General features: G+C 35.3%; 2 protein-coding genes across 2 annotated transcripts in view; both read left to right on the top strand.

Moving 5' to 3' along the window:
- The window catches only part of LOC127861823 (uncharacterized), a 29,641-nt gene extending 26,644 nt beyond the window's left edge, over positions 1-2,997 (top strand). Inside the window, exon 10 of the mRNA XM_052400501.1 lies at positions 2,869-2,997. Coding sequence (XP_052256461.1) covers positions 2,869-2,997 — 129 coding nt within the window. The remainder of the gene's footprint in view (positions 1-2,868) is intronic.
- Positions 2,998-3,025: 28 nt separating this feature from the next.
- The window catches only part of LOC127861822 (uncharacterized), a 37,164-nt gene continuing 27,362 nt past the window's right edge, over positions 3,026-12,827 (top strand). Inside the window, exons 1-5 of the mRNA XM_052400500.1 lie at positions 3,026-3,105; positions 5,287-5,492; positions 5,978-6,138; positions 6,840-6,904; positions 9,123-9,216. Of these exons, the coding sequence (XP_052256460.1) occupies positions 5,322-5,492; positions 5,978-6,138; positions 6,840-6,904; positions 9,123-9,216 (491 nt within the window). The 5' untranslated portion in view covers positions 3,026-3,105; positions 5,287-5,321. The remainder of the gene's footprint in view (positions 3,106-5,286; positions 5,493-5,977; positions 6,139-6,839; positions 6,905-9,122; positions 9,217-12,827) is intronic.

The raw sequence follows: 12,827 nt of genomic DNA, 5'->3' as shown, positions 1-12,827 counted from the left end.
GAGCAAGCGGTTTTGATGTTATACGAAACGCGTACTTTTGGATTGCCGACGCATTTGGACCTTCTTCATGAGTCTAAGTATCAAAGTACCGGTAGCTCAATCTCAGATAAAAATTAATGAAGAAAGAATTACAAAATGTAAGTTTCCCCTCCCGTAACGCATACTTAATAAAAATTGGCAAGTATGTGGGGTATTTTAATATTACTATTTTATTTTGCATACAATATGCAATACTTACATTATAGTTATTAATATTTAGTAGTTTAACATTCATGTATGTTTTGTTAATGCAAGTATATTTATTGCATTGTATTTTACTAGATTTCCAATAAAAATCAATAATTTTTATTACAAATATGTGTCAATTATCTCTCTGACTAGTAGAGTATGTTAAATCAATTTTGAAGCTACATTTGAAATTTTGTTTACATACCTGCAAAGAATAAAATTTCCTCGTATAGATTCTACAGAAATATTAATCGTAAAACAACCAAATCAACTCAAAACGTGTTAGTTGAAAAAAAAGGCAACGCTTATTCTGTAACACAAATTTACGGACATTATTATGTAATAAACATTACATAGATGCTAAATCTAAAATGATACCGAATAACTTGTGAACCAGCTGAAATATTTGAAACGCTTGTATGATCGGTTTCTCTTTTAAATAAATGTTGATGAACAATGTGAGAACAACTACAAAATCATTTGGGTATTTTAAATAAGACGTGTAAATAGTGTACAAGATAAATTTTCAGAAAATAGTTTCAATATGATGAATTTAAAATAGATTAATATTGTTTTTATTGGCCGCTGATGCACCCATATCGGGATTATTTGTTGACGAATGTAAAATAGGTATACTCACGTCTAGATTGGACGTTCATTACATCAAGGCCCTGTTTCACGGAGCTAATTTTAATTGATTATAATAAATTTACCAATATACAATAAATTAGAAAAAAAATGTGCGTACGTTTTAAAATGGCGTAAGTAGCTTAATGAAAGTAGTGTCAAATCTAACAATAGAAAAATATAATGCACTACACTTTCATGTTTACCTTCGACAAATGGCAAAGGTTTGTGTTTATGAAAATTCATAAACACATTTATCGTCAGTATTGGGACAATTTTGATTTATAAAATAGAAGTTTAGCATGCATTTCGGAATGAAATAAACTATTGCTTTAAGTGTTCCGCCGCAAGGTCAAATACACATAAAACAATTACGAAATGTCCTTATTTTGTCGAGAAAAATACGTTTTTTTTTCAATTTTTTTGCCAAAACATTTCCAATTTGTTTATTATATATTTTCTTTATAAAATAGTTTAAGTCACTGCGATGTTCTTGGGTCAGTCGAGGGCATGGAGAAAAGTAGCTAAAGAAACTTCAGCGTACAGTTTATATAGTATTGACAGACCTGTACGCTGAAGCTAACCCCGTATCGAAAGTCAACCAGAGTCGTAACATATTTATGTCACGCTATAAATCAAAGAAAGCTCATTTTCTTGGATACATTTCTACATATATTAGTGAATGAATATAAATTACTGCATCGAGGAATGTTTTAAGGTTCAGATGTTTCAAATGCATCTTACATTAGATGAAAATAACTCTCATCAGTCTGAAATTCACAATTTTGACGCCATTGTTGCTTTGTCACGTGACGAGTTTTCATTTGGATACTTTCGGATAAACCGTGACATTTTATGCTGAAATTGTAAACATTACTTTCGTTTTCTGAAATCTATTATTTGTGATTAACAACTTACGTCTGGTGGATTATAAGACTGATTTCATTGTGAATCAGGTAGTTTTATATAATATTTACTTTGACTTTGTATTGACACTACAATTTGTTTACAAAATAAGCCAGAATAATTAAAATACCGGGAAATGTCATTCTGAATTTGAAAACACTTGAGCACATGGTTTGTTACTAAAAATAGAAATAACGTCATATGACCGTGAAATCTCGGGAGATTCGCATTTCAAGAAAGTCTGTCACATCGCTGTTTTTCTCGATATGTATGAGCAGAATAGATACATTTTAAATGTTTAAGATAGTTTTTTGTGAAAGAGTATATCAGTTAAATGTGAAAAATGTCAATCTTTCCAATCAAGTGGTTGATTTAGGCCAACAACTGCATTTAAAAGCTGTTTTGGACCGGTCTTTGTTAACTGTCAACTTTTCGGGAATTTCTGGTTGACTTTCCTAATGGGGTTGGTCCATAACTATAAAGTCGCGCCAGTCAAAAATCATAAAAAGCGACATTTAAAGTTATGGAAGCCAGAACTAGGAGAAAAGAACCTTATTTTCATTTTGGCTCGAGGGTAATGTAGGTATTTTGATAGACAAAATCCATGTAAGTATCAAAGTTGTTTACCGTGCATTGTTGATGTCAAACGAAATGTGTCATGTTGGGTAAGCCTCATAGATTGACGGACGAAAGGACCGACGTGCCAACTGCTATATTAATGCATCCTGGCATCAGTAAATACTAGTTGCATACATAGCTTTTCCTCGTTATTTGGAAAGCACCTTTATAATTATTGTATGTTAACTACGGTGTAATAATTCTTGTGTGCAGTATTGGTCAGTACAGTCCCGGATTACCCATTAAGCAGAGTTCGCAGCTGCCTGTTGGCCCCGCGTTTTCAGGGGCCCCATGAGACCGCGAGGGACTAATTTTTACTTACTTACTTGGCCTTCAATTCGGTATTATCGCGGTACTAAAGAAATAATCATTCGCGTGTCAACACCGAATATATTTATCGGATAAGTAATTGAATATACAACCATATTTGACTTTATTTAATTTCAGAATTACCTTTTTATAACAAAAATCCATAAATTGTAATTGTAGTCACAACAAAAACAACATCACCGCGTGGGCCCCAAAAAGTGCCACTGCCTATGGGCCTCAACGGTTCTTAAACCGGCACTGGTTGTACCAGTACTAACGAAATCGAGGAAAGCCAGTATACGAGTCTGAAGTATAGTGATAAATAACCTATGAACATATTTAATCGGTACGTTTGTTGTAATCACCGTCATGGGGAATTTTTATTTCAAAGATGAATAAAATTGATAAATACTCCAGGTAAAGCCCTCCATTTAAGATGTTTTTGTAAATTTTAACATTTAATAGTATTTAAAACAGAGTGAACATCAACCAACTATACTGAACGCTTTTTATATGTTAGAGTCAATCTTTTTGAATTCGTTACCACGGTAAACAAAGTGGCGTTTGAACATTTAACACTTTTTCGGATATTTTATTCGGAAACGAAGGAATTTTTTTGGAAATATTTTCCAACATATAACTTATATATTCATTTTACATATATATATATAACGTAAAACACTTCTTCAATGGTTTGATGGTATTAACTTAAAGCATAAATTGACTGTGACAGTATGATTTTGACTAATGGAAACTTCAAAGTCAAAGTTGATTGAAATATGGTCACCTCCTATAACCATGATAAGGATAATGGGGCAAGCTTTTATTTTAGATGCGATAATTCAACTCTCAGCTTTATAACCCAATGGGTTGCTGAGAGTTGCAATGCGCTCTCCTTGTCCATGGGTGCAAAATGTTATCAACAATGCAAGGGTTAAGGAACACTGAAACTGCAAGAACTTATTAAAGTTTACCTGTCTTAACCACAAACTCATCCAAATGGTACCATTAAAGCAAGAAATAATTGCTTTTTATTGAGCAAGAAATAATTGCTTTTTATTGACTTAGTTTTTCGTTTGTATGCTGTATCCGCTATATTGGAAAATTGACTCAATATTGGTTAGGTCGCAGTACACCAATATTTTGCACGTCAGGTTAAGTGATGAGCCTATTAAAGTCAATAACGATGTGGTATTTGATACAGAATACACTGTTTCAAGTTTAAACATAAAAATGTCAGCGAGAAAAGTGGTGTTGAAACATCGTCGTGTTTTTATAGGGTGCATGCAAAGGATAACATCCGTAGGTTGCCATTCAGGTAAATTTAACATGTTTATGAAGTTTATTCATTATTTTCCTCAATTTGTCTCAAACGACGTCTGTTTAGTAAAGCGCACAGATTCCGTGCGCTGAACTGCACCCATGTTTATGAAGGGGTGCATATGGACAACATGAGCCGCCATAGCAAAAATTATCAAAGGCGCTGGGAGTCTGTTTATATGGACTAGCTTTTATTTGATCAGTTAAACTTTATTCTCTACATTATGAAATAAAGTAAAGGCTGTCTAGATTTTTTATTGCAAGTTGAAAACAGTACCTATCATTATTACTTTATAGTCTCTAAAAGTACTGAATTTTGAACCTTTATTCATGGGCTGTGTTTATGTAATTGAAGTGTATTTGAGTACCACAGATGATTTGTACGAGTGTTCTTGTAAAAAGGGTTTGCTATCTTCACTAACTTACCCTAAATCATACCCCAAAGCAATTGTTTTGCACTCTGTATTTTCCATTTGTATATATTTATTTACCTGTTTATAGTTGCAATAATCCAACTCCCAACTGCAATTGTGTGTGGCGTTTTTGAACCATGTACAAATACACATATTAGCAATAATACCACTGTCATTAGAATGTAAACAAATTTAAATATCACTGTTCTACACTGGAAACCTTCAACTTACAGCACACTATCAGACTATCGGACACAATTAGTGCAGAATAATCTTTTACTGCCTTTATCTATAATTGTCACTTTAAAACTTCCGATTTCGGTTTGGTACAGTTTTTTTATCAAGTTTTTGCTTTGAGCATTTTTCCACAAAAGACATGCAATTTGTTGTCGGTAACACATATTGAATTGTTACAATGTATTAGGTTAAATGAACTCGATTTTATAGAGATGTGGGACGTATTTCTTAACATGTTTTAACAAATCCTTAACAATATTGACGGAAAAAAATTGTGAAGATTGTTTCAAAATTACTTTATTGGAAGCCTACCCTTCTTTTAGGTAATGATTGCATCTGCTTATCTAAATATTTGGTGGATAGTCGCAACATCGAGCTTTATTTGGTCATAAAACACAAACAAAGTCTGTTATTTTAAGAAGCCAAATAAAATATTATGGAAAGGCAAAACAATTCAAATGCGTTTTTCCAACCTTATTGGTTATCATAGGGTAACTGTATTTTTAGATGGCCAATAGCAGTTCCTTAGCTTTCAAAGAGGCTGCCATCCACCTCATTTTGAAAACACTGACCAATGGTCTTTCTGCAGTAGATTTTCACACAGATTATAAACAGTCTGCTTTTTCAGATGGTGTCCCAAAGTGCACTGAAACACTCGTAGCAATGGTGAACCTTACGATGACCGACTCCCCGCCATTTGACTTACAGGCTTATCAGCCCCCTATATCGCTATGGCAACTGGTGCAACAGTACACACCACAGCACGAACGGGAAGAGATCAAGAACATGATGGGGGAATCCCTGATTGATCAGAGTATTGAACTGCATGAAGAGGTAAACATTGACCAGAAGATACTTGAAGGGATGGAAATTAGTAAGATCCCTTTAAGCTAATTTTTCCCTTTAAATAATCACAGAATTTTTTAAGACATTGATAGCTAAATGATAGATTACACTTTTTGACTACAGTTGGATTGTGTAAATTAGAACATCCAACATAGGGTATACCAAAAAAAGAAAATATCATTCTGGATAAGCCTGTTATGATGCACATTTAGCACAGATTTTCTACTGAAAGCATGCATTTGTATTTGAGTCACGCTCTGGGAAAACAGGGCTTAATGCATGTGTATAGTGTCACATTCAGCCTGAACTGGATTTTTGCTAAGAGAAGACTTCATTTAACCAAAAAATACCATAAGATCAGAAAGTGTTGTCCCTTGTTAGCCTGTGCGGACTTCAAGGCTAATCTGGACTATACGCACATGCATTAAGCCCACTTTTGCTAGGAGCTCATTTTTTGTTACCTGTGATTGTAGATAGACACATTGTTGGAGATATGGAGGGACTATAGGGCCGAGACCACCAATGTGAAGCCCGTGTCCAAGCTGGCAGAGCCCCGGGGCATGAGGGACCGACTCATACAGGAGATACAGTTCTTTGTGGGAAGTGTCAAGGAGAAAGCCAAGAGTGAGGGAGTGTAAGTCATATTGTCAGCTCTGTTCAATCTTATAAAATGCTTAGTGTCAAAAAAGTGCTAGGCCCATACTTATCTTCCTATTTTAAAAGTTAAAAATATTCTTGAAATAAATGTGTTCTTAAAAGGTACATATAATAGTAATTCAACCATGGCATAAAGCAAATGTAATCCATATTTATTTAGATTTATTTGAAATAATCAAACATATGTTCAATCCTTTGAAAACATGCATGCCAGGTGTGGGGCGCTTTTCTATAATGAAACCTTGTCAACTCAATAGGTAAAAAATCTGTTATAATTTCCATTATACTTGCTCAGAACATTTTATTGATGGTTGACAATGGATTTGGTTTGCTGACAAACGTGTCCAACTGGAGAAGAGGCAGTTTTCCTTATAAGACTGTAGTGAAACCTTGTGAACACTGAAGATCTAACATTTTAAGCCCAATTATCATGAAACTTGCTAAAAACGTTTGCTCAAATGATATTTGGACTGAGTTCTAAAATGGTTACCGAAACATCAAAAAAGCTTAACAGAACAGTTCCTTATGGTCTCAGGATTGCAAACTAGGGCCTTCACCCTCTAGTTTTCTTGATCTCATTTGTACAAAAAAACAGTCCAACCAAAAGAAGCACATTAGTATGGGGGCATCCACCAGGTTCAGTGATACTCTTGTTTCACCCAGTTCTCTGTATTTCAGAAATGCTGATAAGCTTCTATCTCGACATAACACTGAAGTTCTTGATTATGCTTTGGACACATACAGTAAGTTCCATTTTATATTGCTGATATTTGTATCTTTTTTAAGTGACAATCTTTTTAAGTTAATAAACATTTATGTTCATATCATCGAAACATTAAATGATGAAAATATTTTCTGTTGATACTGACCCATTTTTCTAACAATAGTAAAAAAAATTTTTTACCTAGCACCCATAAACATTAAGTCTGATTAATCAAACCATGTGTAATTATTTTTTATCCCACTTTTACAGCGAAATCGGTTGATTAAAGCCCCGTTGATTAAATTTCATCTATAATCAACGGCAAGGCTATAATCAATGGCACGAAATGACGTCATGAACTGCCGAACCGGGACTACTTTTTCCCACGCACCTCGTCACCTGTATTTGCCAAGTGCATCAATAATAAAAACAATCTCAAATGTTTGTCAATCTTAATGACCTTAAAACAAAGGAAAGTAGCAAAAAAACGAGTTTTTTGTCATTTATTGTCATTAAAACCTAGTATTAGGTAAAATCAACACTATGCAAATAGGTTCTGTTGTTGTTGCTCCCCTTTGAAGAAGTCAGTTCGAGTTGCTCCCCTTTGACCGTAGAAAACAATCGTCTGGACCAAGAAATCCTGTGTTCATTTACAAGCTGTACTCGGATATGCGTCCATCTGATTTTTCTTCAAAGCATCTTTTCTACCTATCAATACGCACAAATGACACTGCATCCCGGTGATTCTTGCGTCAACAATTGGGTGTCAACAAGTTAGGTCAGATGCTGAAGGCCATGGCAAAAGACGCCGGCTTTCTCAAGCACAAGAGAATAACGAACCACTCAGTTCGCAAATTCCTGGTCCAAAAACTTCGAAATGCAAACATTCCACCCACTGAAACCATGGCCATAACAGGGCACAAAAATGTCCAGTCAATAACCAATTATTCCAACATATCTGTTGAACAGCAGCAAAAGTGATCATTCTTGCTCAGTCCAGTTAATGTAACAATCCAACAGATTCCTCTTGTTCACCTTCATGCACCGAAACTATGGCCGAAATGCAGCCTAGACAACCACTGTCTACCGTCGAGCAAGTTGATCTTGATGTTCGCCCCACCCAGTCACTTCACCAGCAAATGTCTTTCTCTAGTTCGAACAACTTTGCCTCACAATTCTTTGGTGCCACTTTCAACATTCAAAATGTTAATGTATATAATTAGCTTAAATCCAAGTAATATTTGTTATTTCGTCACGAATAACCACATATTATAACAAAGAAGCAAATATTGTGCACCTCGTGATCGACTCGATAGTTTGATATCGAAAGTGAATTGTGTGTGGTGTTAGGCTACGTTGTAAACAAATGTAGTTCCTTGTATATAACAACTTAATGTCATATTGATATCATAAAACTTAAAGATTTGCAATTCAATATGATTAAAATTGTAATTAATAACGCTCGGCACTTTGTTACATAACGATATTCTGATTTAAAAAAATGATTATTTGATCAGCGGTTATTTATGGAACGCGGAGTAATACACTGACCTTGGTTACACTACAGTCATTATCAAAGTACGACAAACACTCATGAAAACTTATTTTGTTTAAATAAAAAAAGTTTACTGAATAAAAAGTGGGATAAATAGAATAATAGGTTAGTGTTGATTATAGATCAGGTTTATCATGCTCGGCACGAAAACGAAAAAGCACTCGCCAAGGCTCGTGCTTTTTGTTTTCTAAGCCTCGCATGATAAACCTGATCTATAATCAACACTAACCTATTATTCTCTATATCTGCACTTAACAGTCAGATTCATCAAAACATGTGTAATAATTTTTTGCTGCACTGTACATTTTGATTATCACATGTCATAACTTGTATTGCACTGTCCAGTCAGATGTACCAGGACTTTTAACTTCACTGGACAAATTTACCTCTTAAAAATTTACTTATCTTATCGTTCCTATTTTATTTTATTTTTTTAAAATGAACTCACTGACTTAATATAAAACAATGGTTAATATATAAATGTATGTATAAGTCATATAATAACCTAGCTTACTGCACAGTTGTTTTAAAGACAAACAAGAACAGCTAGTTTAATCGTCACTGGCAATTTGGGACATTCCTTTAAAGACTATTGAAACAGCATATACCATAAAAGTAGGAATCGTCATCTCTCAATGCTAATGTGCATTTAATTAGCCCATTTTTTACAAAATAAATGATGCACAAATATACCTTCCCTCAGGGCCAGAGAGTGTGCGCCCCTCCTCCAGACAGGCAGCTCTTGGACTCGATGGTCGAGAGACACCAATGATCTGTAGCCCAACGTGCAGTGATAGGTGAGAAGTTCCTTTTTTTCTCAGGGAGGTCAGTGCCACCTTAGGATTGCATTCTCCTGTTTATAACACATACATTGAAGCAAATGTAACCCTGTTATGCTAAGACAGAAACTTCATACATGCCATAATTGCTTATGCCAAAATCAGTACTTTTCGTGAACATTATTGGACCTCATGACGCGAAACCTTAAATTAATCCATCTTGAGCATGTGCCTTTCACATAACCTGAAATGTACACTTTGGCCACTCTTCCTATTAAGATATAAAACCAAATGGACTACGGTACGTTGAATGGTAGTTTTCATTATTAGCTCGGCTGTTTTAGGAGAAAACCCAAGGTATTGTCATAGCCTGTTCGTCGTCAGCCGTCCGCTGGTGTCGTGCTAAAACCTTTACATTGGCTCATAATTCAAAGTGCTTCCACCTACAACTTTGAAACTTCATATACGGATGCACCTTGATGATTTCTACACGCCACACCCATTTTGGGGTCACTAGGTCAAAGTTCAAGGTCACTGTGACCTCTTAAAAAAATTAAAAAATCTTACAAGCTTTCATTTATTCAAAAATGCACCCGCAGCCGCGCGTTGGCACCCGTTATGCGGTGCTCTTGTTAAATAAAATGCTTCTCTGCATGCTTATTTAAATCTTGATTTTTATATAACAAAGAATTAAAGAAACATTTGGCCATAAAGCAATAAATGTTGAAAGCTTTTTTTAGCTCATCTTTAAAAAAAAAAATTGTCATCACCTTGGCATCGGCGTCTGGTTAAGATTTGTGTTTAGGTCCTGTTTTCTCATAAAGAATCAAAGCTATTGCATTCAAACTTGGTACACTTACTTACTATCACAAGGGGACTGGGCATGCAAAGTTAGATAACCCTGGCGTGCATTTAGACAGAATTATGTGCCCTTTTTATACTTAGAAAATTGAAGATTCTGTTAAGTTTTGTGTTTAGGTCCACTTTATTCCTAAAGTATCAAAGCTATTGCTTTCATACTTGCGACACTTACTATCATAAGGGGACTGTGCAGGCAAAGTTTTGTAACTCTGACTGGCATTTTGACAGAATTATGGCCCCTTTATACTTAGAAAATTGAAAATTTCGTTAAGTTTTGTGTTTTGGGCCGCTTTTACTATTAAAGTATCATAGCTATTGCTTTCAGACTTGGAATACTCACAAACTATCATAAGGGGTATGTACGGAACAAGTTGCATAACTCTGGTTGTCATTTGGACGGAATTATGGCCATTTTTTGACTTAGTAACTTTGAAAATATGGTTAAATTTTGTGTTTACATCCATTTTACTTGTAAAGTATCAAGACTATTGCTTTCAAACTTCAAATACTTTCATATCATGAGGGTACTGTACCTGGCAAGTTGAATTTTACCTTGACCTTTGAATGACCTTTACTCTCAAGGTCAAATAATTAAATTTTGCAAAAATTGCCATGACTTCCTTATTTATGATCAGATTTGATTGATACTTTGACAAACCAACTCTTACATGACATACTACAATAGACTCCACCCAAACCATCCCCCATGCCCCCAACCCCCCCCCCCCCCAAATCCCCCCCCCCCCCAAATACCCCCCCCCCCCCCACAAAAAAACATTTTTTTTTCCATTTGTTTTTAAAGATCATCTTTTAAATGACCACACCCTCACACTTAACCCCCCCCCCCTGACCCCACCCAACCCCCCCTCCCCCCCCCCAATTTTTTTTTGGAAACATGGTTAAAAAATATATATATATTTATTATTTTTTAATTTTGAAAGACCAACTATCTCACGCAAGAATCCATCACCGCCAAAAAAAAATTATTTTATTTTGTTTTTGCATTTTTAATTTTTATTTTTGGAAGATAATGTAATAAATGACCACACCCCCACACTATACACCCCTCTCCATCCACCCATCCATCTTTTTTTATTGAAGTATTGAGATAGTTCCCTTTACCTTTAAAAAGAAAAATAGATGAGCAGTCTGCACCCGCAAGGCGGTGCTCTTGTTAAGTCATGTAATAAGTTTATTGGTAGCGTTCACCGACAGCAGTTGTATTGTGTAGCATGAGAGCGTAACAAAATTAATAGATCTATACAGCAGACTCTGCCAATACCGGACTCTCTGAATACCGGAACTCTCCCGATTCAGGACGGTCGGGCCAGTCCCGTATTTTCTCCTTCTATTTCTTTGTTAAAAAATATTGAATAAACCGAACTCTCTGAAAACCGGAAACCGGACGGGTATCTCCGTAAATTTGGTCATTTTCAACGTAAAATACATTGAGTATACCAGACGGTCTAAATTCTCAAGATACCCGAGGCGTGAAAATAACAATACCTAGTCAGCACAGCGAGTGCGGTGTCACACATTTTGCTCGCGCACTTATTGATAATTGGATTAAACATACCATAAAGGTGTCAAGTCGTTACCGCACTATGGGAGTCCGATTAAGTAATTTAAAAGAAACTGTGAATGTCTATAATAGACGTGCGGTAACACCAAAAAGTGATTGACTCGATTGTTTTATTAATTATTTATTATTGCCTATGATTATCAATTTAATTAAAAAATTAATGCATGCCGTTGCGACGATCACTTTCTTGTGATCTTCTCGGGTATTTTAAAAGATCTTATAGCCATGTTTTTAACGCTGAAATGGTACGTACATGTATAAAGCACCACGCTAACTTTGGGATTAATCAAAACAAGTTGGTATGGAATATTTTTGTTTTTAATCGATTAAAAACACATTTTTTAAGAATGCAAATAACATCATCAGTACCTGCGTACAGTTATCACATGGTACATGTAAATGTACCCCGGTATATGGTTTGTTTTATTTTTATGTGATTTTGTACACAATGCATACCATGTATATTTCCGAAATATGAAAACTCTTGGTAAACCGGAACTCTCTGAAAACCGGACGATCAGGCTGGTCCCGAGACCGTCCGGTTTACAGAGAGTCTACTGTATTGCTGATATGGTGTATAGAACAACACTAGGCAAACGAGTGTTATTTCTTTGCCGGCAATTAAGGGACAAGTGATAGTAAGGTTTTGCAAAACAGAGCTTGAATAGACAATCATAATGAAATTGCATGTATAGAAGAAACATTGTTTTAAACTAATGTCAATACAAATCATCTCATGTCTGGACAAACAGCCCAAAAGCAGGACTGTCCCACTGAAACTGGGACATATGGCGTGTATGGTAGCAACTCATTAGCTCTCGTGTTTGTTGTAACAGTTGCTTAATTTTGGTTAGATAGTAGAAAAAATAAATAAACAGGAAATCTTTAGATTTTTCAACTAGGCTTGCTTTGTGATATTGCTTGAGTAAACTGGATGCTAACTCCTGCAATTCTGAGCTTAACCCTTTCAGTGCGGGAACCGAATTTTGAAGGCCTTTGCAAACAGTTTGGATCCAGATGAGACGCCACATAACATGGCGTCTCATCAGGATCCAAACTGTTTGCTATTCTGATAATATTCTTTGAAAAAAATTGAAGAAAATGCTAATTTTAGAAATTCAGCAAACAACATTTTAGCAGACGACAAATTTCCCAGCATGCAAAGGGTTAAATCTGGCACTGTTTG

The sequence above is a fragment of the Dreissena polymorpha genome, chromosome 16 (assembly GCF_020536995.1).
Source record: "Dreissena polymorpha isolate Duluth1 chromosome 16, UMN_Dpol_1.0, whole genome shotgun sequence".
Taxonomy (NCBI): Eukaryota; Metazoa; Mollusca; class Bivalvia; order Myida; family Dreissenidae; genus Dreissena; species Dreissena polymorpha.
The sequence above is the reverse complement of the archived record's forward strand: the minus strand, read 5'-3'. Positions and strand labels throughout refer to the sequence as shown.